Raw genomic sequence first — 13,961 nt, forward strand, 5'->3', positions numbered from 1 at the left:
GAAATATGCAATTGATGAGGCAAATAGAGACCTAAAAGATTTGAATTCAGAATTTCCAACTCTGATACCATATGAAATTTTGTGAGCTATTAGATGAATGTGTGATTTATTTTTTAGATATTTTAACATCATTTTTATGTTTGCATGGCGAGAAGTTAGCAGTAAACATGTATTTTTATGACTCTTGAAACTGCACATTCCTGCCGAACATTATATACTTATAGTTTTGGGCCTAGTTCTATTTCAATACATAGTGGATCTTCACATGAACTTTGACCAAGGTTCATGTATTCATCCAGGGGTGTTATATGGCATTATGGACATAGAGTCTGTGATTATAACACAAGTGCAATCATCCATGAGTTAGATAACACGAACATCTTTTTTTCTATTATTGGATAGAGACATCAAAAGCCTCTATATTTGTGGAGACTCTTTGGTGCGCAAACATCTAGACATGAATGATGTGATATTTTATACCTACATTAACGATTTTCATTATTGTAACATGCTCAACAAGTTCATCTAAGTAAATTAAAAATTATATAAACATGTCACGTGATATTTCGTGCTTCAAAAAAAGTTGTCCTATTTATTCACGTGTTACCAACAGAAAGGTCAGATGATGACAATTCCACCCTTTTGCAGGGATCAAAGTTTGTTTCAGTCTACAATGGTGGCGTCTTTTGTCCGAAAGTCACAGACGACCATGGAAAATAACATAGTTTAATGAAACAATGCTATACTTTGAATGACAGTGAGAGAGAGAGAGCAGCAGTGAGGAGATGGTATCATAAGTGAAGGGTTGGAAGTTACTAGTTAGCCCGTTATATCGCCAAAGAGCAACAATAAAATGCACGCAGGATCTGTCCGTTCGTGCGATTGCTAATTTTATATATTGTTTCAGGCATAGAATAGAACTAGACAAATTTCATTTCTCTCATTTAAAGGGAGCAAATCAATTTAATTAGCCAAACACCACAATCCGCATGAATTTAGCAAGCTGAACTTTCTAAACTAAATGAAATTCACACATCACAAAATAAGTGACTTAAGTAAAGTCACGAGAATCGCTTTTAAGACTTTTTGCAAAGGATATACTTTTGCATATCATTAAATCCTACAAGCATCCTTTTAATGGGATGTCAATATAGGACGTTATTTAATGATGATGTTTTGCATAAAACTTGACAAGTGTATGCTCCTATAAAAGATATATAATATAGACTATACTAATTTTTCGGCTCAACCAATGTCTAGAGATACATGCTTACTACCATCTCATCCATGTGTGTATCGAAGAGGGTTCCAACCTTAAGGCGGCTTACATGAGAGCAGAGGTATTTGTACCATGGTATTGTCATTGTACTGTGATGAAGGACATGTTTTCATGACATTTTTCCTAGGTTGAGGACCTCATGCGGCCTCAAAGCAAGGTGACAAAGGCACAGGTTCAAAGGTGGAGGTGCCAAGCGACGATAGTCGAGGATAGAGGGAATGAGGCAACGACGGAGACTAAGATGAGGAGTATAGAGAGAGATGGAGACGGAGATGGGGGACTAAGATCTAATCGAAGCAAAGGGAGAATAGGGATGCGATGGCCGGTGGTGACGAACGCAAGCAGTGACGACAAGTGTGGAAGAGATGCCAGGATTAGTCTCGACGATGACTTCGGGCATGGCGTGAGGAGAGAGAAAACGAGAGCTCTTCTTACTTGAGTGGGAAAGGAGAATATCCCCTCAAAGTCTACATGTGTCACGGTAAGTCACGACGAGGAGACAATGCTTAGGAACAATAGTGCTCTCGGTTGCGATGGTCCGTGATATTGATATTAAGTAAGAGACGTGTGATTGGAACACTAGTAAAACGTTGCCTTAATCACTAATCAACTATTTCAAGACCGAAAGAAGTTGGGATTCCACATGATTCAAGTCTATTGCTGTATGCCCCCAATCTGCAGAACATATGTAATTAGTTTTCATAATCCCAAATATATGCTCCAAATAAACAGCAACATATGATTGATCAAGTGTTGCCCAATAAAAAGAGGAAAATAACATAGGGTCTCATGTGTCCTCGCATCTCTCTCTCTCTCTCTCTCTCTCTCTCTCTCTCATCCTGTCCTTTCACCATATCTAGAAAGCTGCTCCCACCACTCCCGCATAAAAACCCAAACGCTTCCTCTCCATCTCTCTCCGTCTCTCTCGCCAAATTCTATCATTTGAAAAGATCCATCTCCTCTCCTGCATCTCCTGTTCCTTCCTTCTCCTTCTCCTTCGTCTCCTTCAGACATGTCGCTCAACCACCCCCTCTCTACTTCAGACGGCACCCCGAACACTCTCTGGTGGACCACTCACCCCACCATGTTCCGCCAGCACAACCTCCTCCTCAATTTCAACCCCACCGACGACGACCCGCAAGACGAGGGCTCGCCCCCGCCGCCCTACGTCCTCCGAGGGGCGCCGCCACCGGCGGAGCCGTCGCCTGCAGAGAAAGAGCCCATGTTCGAGAAGCCGCTGACGCCGAGCGACGTGGGGAAGCTGAACAGGCTGGTGATACCGAAGCAGCACGCGGAGAAGCACTTCCCGCTGGTGGGCGAGGCGACCCAGCAGCTGAGCTTCGAGGACGAGTCCGGGAAGTGGTGGAGGTTCCGCTACTCCTACTGGAGCAGCAGCCAGAGCTACGTCCTCACCAAGGGCTGGAGCCGCTTCGTCAAGGACAAGCGCCTCGACGCCGGGGACGTGGTCCTCTTCCACCGCGACCGCGCCGACGCCGAACGGCTCTTCATCGGTTGGAGGCGGCGAGGGGAGTCGTCGCCTGGCGCCTCTGCAGTGGCGGCGGAGACACGTGTCGGTGGCGGTGGCGGGGGGTTCTATGCCGGGCGTCCTTATCCTGGGCACAATGATGGGCCGTCGCAACCTGGTTCCTATACTCATGGTCAAGCGGGTAATTTGGATTTTTTTTTCCTTTACATGATATCTCTCTCTCTCTCTCTCTCTATTCTCAATTGAAATTGAAAAGAGAAAAAGAATAAGGCAAGTCTTTATCATATTGTAGTTTGTTTTCAGATTAGGTCTATTATTACATTTATGGTGAATGATGATAGCACGTCAGTTCCCTAGAAGGAAATGCAACTACGGTAGATGGGCACTAAATTCCAAAAAAAAAAAAAGTTCTCTTTCTTCTATTCTTTTCAACTATGTTGTAGAGATGAACATAGGAAAAATTGAACTTGTTTTAGCTTAGAGATTTAAGGAAATATTGGACGCATGAACGTACCGCCCAGTTATTACTTATGATAGCCAACTTTTTGTGGCTACCGAACCAGGGGGCGCGCCCGCCGCTGGGAACAACCCGAGGAGGGTGAGGCTATTCGGCGTGAACTTGGAGTGCCAGCTTGACGGCGACGAGGAGTCTGAGCTACCGGGCTCGAGCCACAGTCCGACCGGCCATGGCCTCTCCTCTAATTCATCAAACTATACCCCCTCACATGGTACGCCCAACTATTCCCTTGTTCTCTCTCTCTCTTTTTATTTTACTTGTCACATTATAAATATGTTCATACAGGGCACCTTACCCAAAAAAAAAATATTTTTTCATACAGTGGCAAGTCTCTTTTTACTATTTTATGGATTATCTTGTGATGTCCCCTTTAGTCAGACACAACGCCCGGATAATATATTTTAAGGGCGTTTAATGATAGGTTCCTCCACATAGGGGCAAAAATCATATTGGTTTCCCATACCTTGGAAAGGTTCAACATATAGGGTGTCATATAACATCACGGGTGTCATTTTTTTGTTTTTTTATTTAAGGAGTGTTTAAGGATATGATTTCCCATGCTAATTGATAATAATTTCTGACTGAAATTTATTGTTCATGCAAAATCCCAAAAGGATGTTAGATAAAAGAGCAATCAAATTACCACATTCGTTATTTTTAACATGTTTCGATGTTCACAACTCTAGAAAGTAAAGTAATTGTGGAAATTGTAGCATATATATGGATTAAATATGTGTCTGTATCTCTGGGTTTAATTTGTGCAAGTGGTGTGATTTGGTCGTTGTGATATTAAGTCGTCACTACTTCCAAGGTTGTTTGAAAAGAAACCCTTTTTTTTAATTCATTTGAGAAAAGTTCCCTTTGATATTGGTTTTGCTGCTTGGTTGTTGCACTCTGGAGGAGAACTGTAGACGTCAAAATTTGGCATTCATCTGCACTCTTGAATCTCTCAGACTGATAAAGCCAAGAACCGCTTCTATGATAGTAATAATTTGATCACTGTTCTCATCGGATACGGACCTTTCTAATCTCCGATTTGTTGCGCTACCACGTTCTGTTTGTTTGGTTCACGAAAAAGGTACATGTGATGGAATAAAATCCGCCTCTGAAATTGACTGACAGTAACATGTACTCGCCGAAAAAAGAAATGCAGAGGCACTGATTCCTACAACGTTGTGCGGCTTTTTGTTTTTGGTGTCTATTCCAACAGGTCTTCACTTTATCTGAGGAAGATCGTGTCAACCACATGAGAAATCGCCGAGGATAAGATCTGTGGACGTGACTTCTTTCTTCTCTCTCTTTTTTTTTTTTTTTTTCATTTTTAAATTGGCTACGGAGCCCCAACTTGGGAGTGTTCATTGGAAATGTTCAAGATTTGACAAGAAAGGGTCAAAGAAACAACAACAAAAAAAAAGGGGAGAAAATCCCAGATTTTTAGGCAATCCTGAAGTTCACAGCAAAGGAAATCAAATTGATCAAGGAAGAAAGACTGTAGATGGGAACATGAAGAGAAAGAAGGTGGGTAAAGGACCCCACAAGGGAAGAAAAAGAAAGAGAAAAGCAAGAGATCTCTTCATCAATGTCAAATGGTTGAAATCAGGGATCCATATGCTGCTCCAGAAGCTATATATATCCATAATTTTTATTTTTATTTTTTTTATCCATGTAATGAAATGTTGAAATGGGATTGTTCGGGTAACTAGCGAAACACCAAAAAGAAAGAAGGGAAAGAAAAAGGGAAGGGACGGTGCTGGTGGGTGGAGTTGAATAGATCATTGATGATGATGGCAGGTCTCTCTCTTCTGTACATACATCTTTTGAAAGATATTTAGTTCAAAATCTTCTCATGCGTTCTTGGTGACTCGTGTGGCCAGGATTTGTATTTGAGTGATGATCCAAAGTCAAGCAACGTGACTATAACAAGATCGAAGAGTGGTCCTTGGTATCATACCGAGAGCCCAAAAGGATCAAGCAATCTCAGAAGATAACAAAAGGTCGCTCAAAGCTTGATGGACATGGGACAGCCCTTATATTTGACCAACTTATATTCTCTTATCTTCTTATGGGGCAGTATCTGGAATTCATGTACTATACCATCGGATTTCGACGGAAGATGCCAATGATTAGCACAACTAATTTATCATGCTCAAACCTTCTGAACTTCATGCGCAGAGTCAACATCCATTGCCATTTCCGGACTTTCTTTTCGGCTCCACTTTGAAGTCAGACCTTCTTTCGTTGCCATTACCGAAGCTTCCTACAAATGGACCCGAGAAAAAATGATTTCTACTTTTATTGGCCATACATAGTGAGTTAGAGATAGGCCAGCAAGGCGATGGGGCAGTCCCAAATCATGTGCAACCGATCATAAGGCATTGGATCCGGTGGAACAAAGAGGAGGATGGCTGCTCAAGCCGTGACACTAAAGTCACTAAAGGATCAAAATAGCTGAAAGCGAAGATCCCTTTGTCCTTCATGGTGATGAGTTGTGAATCTATCTAAAACTCTATTAGGCCGGAGGTCCCAATGCGACAAGAATATTTTCCCTCCTAGGCAGCAATCCATTCTAATCCTCATGAAATTGAATGAATCCCACGACAGATTACTAGTGAATGATGATGTGGTTCAGAAGCCTCTTGCTGAATAAAAACATCTAGCTCAAAAGTTTCCTTTGCAAGTGGATCGATCCCACGCTCCATATCAAGGACAGATGCAATATTTGACCTCACTTAAATCTTCAGTACTCAACGAAATCAAATACTGTGGATTCAAACTGCTCACGAATAGCAAAACCAGGAATAACAAGTAGGAAACAGGAGATCGACACGCGGGAGACTAGGCACTCGGCGCCTACAACTCTGTAATATACCATTCCGACATCAATTGTGATCTTACCTGTGTGGATCTCTTAGGAATATTGTTAGCTGCGTTGGTCCCACAAAGATTAGGACAAGAGAAGCAAACCCATTGACCTGGGCAAATCGATCTACCTCAACTTTGCACTGGCCCGAAAATAAGCAAGTGGAAGGGGGTCCCCTGTAACATGCTAAATTGCTAATGGTTAATAATTGGTTTTGAGGTGATGGCAAATCAATCGGATTCGAAGTCTCCTCCTACCAAATTACTGGCCAGAGCAACGCATTTCAATCATGGCATGCCTGAGAACAGTCGCATTTCTAGAAAAAACATGTGCCCCATTTTCCTTGTGTCAGGCTTTTTTATCCCTATTCAGCTCTCAAAGTCAACCTCATCCCTCACGCTCCAACCGACTCATTGAACAATGGGACACCCCTTTCTCAATAGGATCTCCTGGATAAGGAGTGAAATGTACAAAAATGATGTGAACACAGTATACCCCATTACGTCTTTTGAGACCGAGAGTCATGAGATACCTCCGGATTTTGGCAAAACTAGACATACTTCATTGGGCAATTCAAGTTACGGGGCTAATCCTAACAGACTCACTGGATGGAACGGAGTTGGGAGAGGAACGTCTAGCTTGCAAGACTACAGCTTTAAGTCATACAGCTTACGGCATACTGAATGAAAGGTAACTATCAGGTCTCTGCAATATATCTTACTTGGACTAGAAAACGCATGTCATTGTTCCATGAAAGTGATCAGTTATTCATCTTGTCCGAGGGTACAAGCTCTAAAGAAGGAACAGGAGTCGCTTCTCTTTTTAGGGGAACCGTTTGAGGGTATGGGTCCTAAACTTTCATTCAGTCAACAATATTGTCCAGTCATTTTCGAAGTGTGCCAATCAATAAACCCGAATCCTAAAAAGAAGAAAAGAAATAGGCTTCCCAGTCTTATCTCATTAGTTCCATTTTGAATAATATGGCTAGACAGACGATTTAGTGGAAATGGGCATTGAACGAGTCTACTGAAGGACGAACATGGATCCCCACATGAAGGAGACAAGGAACTACCAAAATTTAACAAACACTTGATATCTAGCAAACAGAAGGTCCGTATCTCATTTGGCATGTTTCCCCACATGAAGGAAACAAGGAACTACCAAAATTTAACAAGCACCTGATATCTAGCAAACAGAAGGTCCGTATCTTATTTGGCATGTTTCCACGCTTTAAGTCCAAAGCTAATCCATGATGTGTAAAGATAGCACCACCAGTTCAAAACTCTCTATCCATGCAGAGAGGCATGGCCCGACCCAATGGCAAGGCAAAGGAAAGATAACAAAAGAGGGACCAAAGCGGACGCTTATGAGAGAGGAAGGACAACCTGAAATGCTGGACAAGTAGTCACTCAATTTCTGTCTTTCCATTCGCATTGAAAGTTTGGATATTTCCATGGGACCTTAGCAGTGCTTTCAGGAGAAGTTCTGCCTTTTCCTTGATGTAAAATAGGTAACCATACAAGACCTCAGTAGTACTTTTCAGCTGTCCAGCATTCACTGGGCATTAGAAGCACTCATTTAACCAAGAAATCATGGAGTAAAGCATCACCACTGTCAATCGAAGAAACTTCAATTGCCTCTAGATTTATGTTGGAAAGAAGAAGCATTACACTAGAGAGAAATATGCAAGACTTGGTACATCAAAGACTCGGCCTTGCTAACGGTCAACAAAAGTGCAGGCACCTATAGTAAGTGATTATTTCCGAGTAATATTTTCTGAACTGGATGGGCAAGCTATAGTCAACACCATCATGAGGAAAACATACACAAGTGATTTGTCAGAAGGGTGTTCGGAAAGAACTTTATCTTTGGAAGGACACACCTCACAAGATCAATCAATTCATCTTTTCAGGCGCATCACCCGTCTTCTGAGATGTAGCATCTCCTTTCTTTTCCATAACCTGTTGGACACCTTCTTGATATCCTTCTATAAAGCTTTTAAGAGCATCCCTATATGCAGAAGCTCTCATCATGTACACCCGCTGCAAAGCAGGCTTTAATGTTTCCATTCCCCCTCTTGCAGCCACAGCTATCAAATTTGTTCATCATAAGAAAGGAGTCTTAATGTAGAAAACTTTTTTATGCAACTTCTGTCATAAATGCAGCCTCAATTTATCTGTCAAACTTCAGCATCCTTTTGTCACTACTATCGAAAGCTTTTGTCAGTCACTCTTTGAATCCAGTTCACAAGCAATCAACAGTATGAGCATATAGGTAACAGGTAAGAGAAATCAAGAAGAGAACTACAAAACATTTTGTTGATAGGTGAAATGGTTAGCTATGTAAAATGTTGGCTTTAACAGCAATCAACAGTATGAGCATATAGGTAACAGGTAAGAGAAATCAAGACGAGAACTACAGAACATTTTATTGATAGGTGAAACAGTTAGTTATGTAAAATGTTGGTTTTAACAGCTAAGCTAATCCTTCGACAACCTAAAAAGAAGGTGAAGTTGTGAGGAAGGGTTATATGACTCAAGGCAAGAGACTCAGTAGTAATGTTAGCATTGCTAACAGAGGAGCCTCTTCGAGGACACTGAAACTTTTGATGGCTTGATGGTGAAGTTAGAGGAAGTATTTCACAAGAGCAGATCTGAAGAAAGTAGTAGCAGTGAGGCATGCAATTTCAGGCCATAAGATAGTCATGCTCTACATGGCACATGGTTTCAGGCCCTACGATAGTGACGCCCTGCATATTGACGCAAAGTTCCCCACATGGTTCCCAATCCTTATCAAGTCATTTGATTTTTTGTTTCAGAGTGAGGGAAGGAGGAAAAGAAAGGGGATGGGGGGTATTACGAAACGTGAAGATTGATTTAATTGTGGTGAGACATTTAAAATCCTCACAAAAACATGAGAAGATCAAAACTTTCTAATCTCCTATAATTCCTTGCAAACCCAGCCCATTATCCATGGAGAAGGTGCTTCTGCAAGCTTTACAAATAGATACCTCAAGTCTTGCTTTCAATCACTGCCAGATATCGTTCAACATTTTTCGTTGATTAGAAGAGGCATATGTAGACATTTCATGCATCTTACAGATAAATAAAGTGCAGACTAAATGTTGGAGTGGATGATAGGAGAGAAGAGAGTTCGGTACTTAATCTTCTACTACAAATCCATAAATGCAGTGAGTCAAATTGCTTCAGAATCTTCTGTTATGTCCAAACTTCCAATACAGCTATACTCTCGCAGCAGAGCCAAGTCGCAAATTACAAAATCTACCAGGAAAACAGATCTAAGGCACACATGGTAATGTCTATCACCATGATGAAGAAGCAGACTTCCTACAGGATCCTTCAGTAATGTACCTTGAAGCCATGCATTACGCTTAGGAAAGGATATGGCACACTTGTCAATATTAAGATGACAATACGTGTTGGAAAAATTGCATCTTCAGCACCAAAATGCAATTGACAGGAATATCTAAGGTTCCTTTTTGTCCTGTCAGCCGCACGTGGGGCTTAAGTGAGGGCAGTTATTTACAAAGGCATCGCTCATGAAGCCAAATACCATTGAAGATGCAGTACTACTCCCAAATCCCCACATAAAGCTATGTATGACTGCAGGCCACTCGGGCACCTCAAACGCTCAAACAGTGAGCTGCCATTGTAATATCACTGCCGTATATATGTCACAACCATGTGAAGTCACTAAGCAAGTATAACGAACCAAACTTTCCAACTTCATAGGAAACGAGTTGGATACTCTAGGAAAAGTTTCAAATTCAAGGAGAAGCAGAAAAGGAAATCTTAAAGAAGACAATCTTGCACCAACAAATTTCTACTTTTAATGACAAGTAAATTAATTTCTAAGCTATTTGCATGAAGGGAGTCTATCAGCCAAGCTTTGGCAGATCAGTAGATCGAAGCCCATTTTAAAGGCTAAAAGGGATATCTGATTGGATCAAAGTTAGTTAGTGCGCCATAATATAAGTCTGTAGCTTGTCCCTAATGATACTAGTCAGGATGGGGCAGGCAGCCTAATACATGAAGAGAAGATGAGATGGGGGAGTTCCTCAATACTAAGGTGTCAAGGCGGTCAAAGAAAACCAGAGGTCCAAGCAGCCAATGCTTTGGTCGTGGCTTATGTTGGAATGACCAGAAAGCTAATTTCTCTAACAAAAGCCATAAGACAAAAACCACCTATGCCTGACCATTCACTTGGAAACAATCTAGAACAAAAGGCATTCCTAAACTCAATAGGTGCTGATTTAGTGAGTCGATTGTGAGTAGAGAGAACTTGCAATTGGACAATCCGAGATGATAACCTCTTCAGCCAAGCCGAAGAAGGCATCAGCTCATATCAAACCGTCCTAAAAAAGGAAAAGCCAGAAAGGTCCGCATGCCAATCTCAACTTTTCTTGAGACCGTATAGGCACAAGATCCATTTCTGACATCAAATCATTGTTTTTTTTTTGGTAAAAGACATCGAATCATTGTTATAGTGGCCTAAAACACTTTTTCCTGCAAAGGGTGTTCATGAAGCTTTTTTTCCACACTTTTTTTCTTTTTCTGGTTCAGAAAACTTGTATCTGTTATGAGCTTTACTATGTGGACAACTAGTCCTCTGCAAGAACAAAATCTGTCAGTGAGGGTTTGCTGAACTACAACCCTAGCTTTCCCAGGCATGAATTGCCTAATAGAACAATGGGGAGCTCAGCTAATGTGCTTGACATGAATCTCAAATACTTAGGAATATTCATGGTGGTCTTCAGAATCACACGCTACCTCTTCAGACAATTCCTAGTTGAGTTAATTGAAAATAGAGGTCATGTGTCTTTATTTTCCCTAAATCCAACCAGCTGAAATGAAGGATAAAACGCCATTCTCATGCTCAGCATCAGAAAAATCACAGATACAAGGACAGTGCATAACAAGGAATCAGAGACTGACACATGGAATGAGCACACATTCAGGATGATATTTACCTCTGTATGACATTTCAACCGTGGAATGATAACATCACAGCAATCATGTCATATTTAAGTCCCCAAGCATTAAATTCAGAAAGAAGGCACTTACCAAGATCCTCTAAAGTCGAAGGTTCTTTCTCTTCAGCCACTTTTTTGGCTCTTCTGGGCTTGTCTTCACTGTCTTCATCTTTCTTGTAATCATTTGGTCGGAGCTCAGGACCAATATCACGAACCCAGCTCGCAGCATAAAGCCTGGACGCCTCCTTTAACACCTGAAGACAACAAGTAATTGACTCAGATAAATTGTCAGAACACAAATTTCCATTCTCAAAATTAAGTAGTGACACAGCCATCAACCATGAGATTTTACTTTCAAAGCTAATGAAGCCAAGTGAAGAACCTTGAATATATTGTCCAAACAAGCTGTACATAATTGTGGAGCCACTAATACTTTGAATATTCCAACATTAAAACAATTTAGTATATTGATACTAAAGCCTAACACAATCTCTTCGTTCTTTGAATATAAATCCTGACATTTTCCAAATATCATTCTAAAATTTATTTAGCCTCTACATAGTAAACGAAATTCACTCTTAATCCTGTCTCCAAAGTCCTTGATTTTATCCTCTAATCTTCTCTTGAGTACAAAACGTTGGGACGTAAGTGAGCAAGAATCCTCAGTAAGCAATTACTCACCTCCATAATGTGGGATCGAGCATGCTCAAAATAATTTAGTATAAGTTTTTATAACTAACTAAAAAAAAATCACATCACATTCTTGTCGCGAGATAATAAGCATAATTCATAAATAGCAGTAAACTACAAAACAAGTATTCAATACAGCACAAAATCAAAGATTCAGAAGTTTCTTAAAATCAAAATCCTTTCTTTGATCTTAGTTCTACGGCCACATTTTGCCCTGTGACAAGATCCAAATAAATTCAATCCCACATTAACTAGTGGTCAGCTCTGATTTTTTGAATGAATCGATACACAGCCCCATTTTAGGGGTTTGAAGTTCTTATTGTAGAAACTATGAGCGTTGGATATCAAATATCTCAAGTTTGTATGCCAGAATCTTATTTTAAAGAAGATCAATAGGTACAAAATCAAAGATTATTTTTCGAATTGTTTCCACACCTGATCCATTTTTCTAACTTGTAGAATACAGGAAGAAAAATTAAACATAGAAGTCAGCAAGCAATCACTTACCTTCTCAAACTGCACAAAAGCCAATCCTTAAGGTCTTTGGAAATCACTTGATTTTAATATTTCCAATGACCTTCTGCTTGCTAATGTAACCTCAATGTCACTTTATACGTTTTCTCTCTGCATGTCTAAAAAATTTTCAGATGAATGTCTCTTCTCCTTATAACTGCTCTGTTGAATCTATCTTCCTCTCATCCATATAGATCTTGAAGAATTGTGTCCTTTATCCTAATCATTGTTGTATCGAATAACAGATATTGGCTCTTAATGCAACTCAATGATAATTAATTATGCCAGCTTTATTGAACTCATCCAAACTCTAAAGTACTTAGAAAAGGTGTACATATTTATGCTTCTAGCAATTAGTGTAACTTCTGTTTCTTCTATCACACCTTGTTAACTCTCAAAAATAGAGGATCCCTTATAGATTTCCTGCCCATTCGTTTCTTCAATGATAATTGCTTCAGTTGTCCCTCTTTCTATTTCCTTTCATTTTGCTTTCAAACTCTTAAGACCCAGATAATGGTATAGACATTTTAGTCATTACTAATCTCTTTTCTTAATCTACAATATTGAACCTACTTTCATTAGTTTTTACACTAATTCCGCCTGTATGTCACTCTCTCGCACCCTAGAAATCCAACAAATAAAAGGACTTTCTGAGTAGCCACGCCCGACAATGCAGCCAATAACCATGGCAAAGGAAATCAATCCTTATCCTATACCGATGGCTTAACCAACAAAGGACGGCTTCCAGCATAAGTGCAAGAAACGGCCTTTGAGAGTCAAATTATCAAACGGGTGACGTGCAAAAGTCCAGGTAACAATTCACCTCACCATTTCTCACAAAACCCAACAATCAAAACGAGAGCTTTATCGCATGTTATAGGTAATTCGTCAAGAATCAACCCAGAGAGGGGGAGGGGGAGTGATTACGAGAAACCGGTCGTGCCAAGTGAGCTTGCGACGCTTTTTGATGTGAGGAGGATCGGGCAGCGAGGAGGGGAACGCGATCTCCTTCAAGTCGTAGCGAACGTAGTCGTACAGCTTCCTGCAGACCACTCTCAACTTCATCTCTCTCAACCGTCGACTTCGCTCATCCACCGCCTCTCCTGCTCTCTCCTTCACCTCTACTCTTCCAACGCACTTTGCACTCCCTCCTCTATAACAGTGCTCGAAGTCGAACCCGCGAGAGAGCAAGCCAGCCACGCGTCGAAGCTCGCGCACGGCCTGCAGACGTGAGCAAGACACGAAAGAGAGAGAGAGAGAGAGAGAGAGGCTGTCGCTACTCGCGGTGGTCCTCGTCGCCGAGTGAAGCCCGGTGGCGGCACGATCGCCGTCGTCGGAGCTCGCGGAAGGGTCGCCGCTCGCGGGTGGTCGCGGCCGTCGTCGCGTCATCCGCGATGGATCTCGGCAGCGGAAAGACCGGCCCGGCCCGGCCCAGAAATGAAATCTCGTTTCTGGCCCGGGCGCACAAAAGACCGAAAATCCAGGGCCGATCGTGTCGGGTCGTGTCGGGTCGGGTCGGGTCGGGTCCGGCTTCGGAGGGGTGCCACGCGGGCATTATTTAAGGAGGGTGGTGCCCGATGTGGACATGCAGCAACAACGTGGGATCGGGAGACGTGTGGAATG

The 13,961-nt window shown here is 41.5% G+C and overlaps 2 protein-coding genes across 3 annotated transcripts; one reads left to right on the top strand and one right to left on the bottom strand.

Moving 5' to 3' along the window:
* The first annotated feature begins 2,150 nt into the window (after positions 1–2,150).
* LOC104447367 (B3 domain-containing protein At2g36080) lies at positions 2,151–5,425 on the top strand. 2 transcript variants are annotated; one of them, XR_005548676.1, is made up of 4 exons: positions 2,151–2,946; positions 3,329–3,493; positions 4,493–5,073; positions 5,157–5,425. XR_005548676.1 is itself a non-coding variant. In XM_010061115.3 (3 exons), exons 1-3 carry the CDS (start codon positions 2,292–2,294, stop codon positions 4,507–4,509), a joined length of 837 nt encoding a protein of 278 aa, XP_010059417.1. In that variant the 5' UTR covers positions 2,151–2,291; the 3' UTR covers positions 4,510–5,132. The 2 variants fall into 2 exon arrangements, 1 of the variants encoding a protein (XP_010059417.1); XM_010061115.3 differs by lacking the exon at positions 5,157–5,425 and having other exon boundaries at positions 4,493–5,132.
* Positions 5,426–7,719: 2,294 nt separating this feature from the next.
* Positions 7,720–13,695, bottom strand: LOC104447378. The gene is made up of 3 exons (XM_010061125.3): positions 13,266–13,695; positions 11,227–11,389; positions 7,720–8,231 (listed from the first exon to the last, which is right to left on the bottom strand). The coding sequence occupies exons 1-3, from the start codon at positions 13,401–13,403 to the stop codon at positions 8,038–8,040; spliced, it is 495 nt and encodes a 164-aa protein (XP_010059427.1). The 5' UTR covers positions 13,404–13,695; the 3' UTR covers positions 7,720–8,037.
* Between the last annotated feature and the right edge of the window lie 266 nt (positions 13,696–13,961).

This window comes from Eucalyptus grandis, chromosome 1 (assembly GCF_016545825.1).
Source record: "Eucalyptus grandis isolate ANBG69807.140 chromosome 1, ASM1654582v1, whole genome shotgun sequence".
Lineage (NCBI taxonomy): Eukaryota > Viridiplantae > Streptophyta > Magnoliopsida > Myrtales > Myrtaceae > Eucalyptus > Eucalyptus grandis.

Excerpts from the sequence above, each read along its gene's own strand:
- LOC104447367 (XM_010061115.3), top strand. The coding sequence starts at position 2,292 with ATGTCGCTCAACCACCCCCTCTCTACTTCAGACGGCACCCCGAACACT. Across the intron at positions 2,947-3,328 it reads CTATACTCATGGTCAAGCGG|GGGGCGCGCCCGCCGCTGGG; the intron begins GTAATTTGGATT and ends CTACCGAACCAG.
- LOC104447378 (XM_010061125.3), bottom strand. The coding sequence starts at position 13,403 with ATGAAGTTGAGAGTGGTCTGCAGGAAGCTGTACGACTACGTTCGCTAC. Across the intron at positions 11,390-13,265 it reads CTTGGCACGACCGGTTTCTC|GTGTTAAAGGAGGCGTCCAG; the intron begins GTAATCACTCCC and ends TGTTGTCTTCAG. Across the intron at positions 8,232-11,226 it reads TTCGACTTTAGAGGATCTTG|CTGTGGCTGCAAGAGGGGGA; the intron begins GTAAGTGCCTTC and ends CAAATTTGATAG.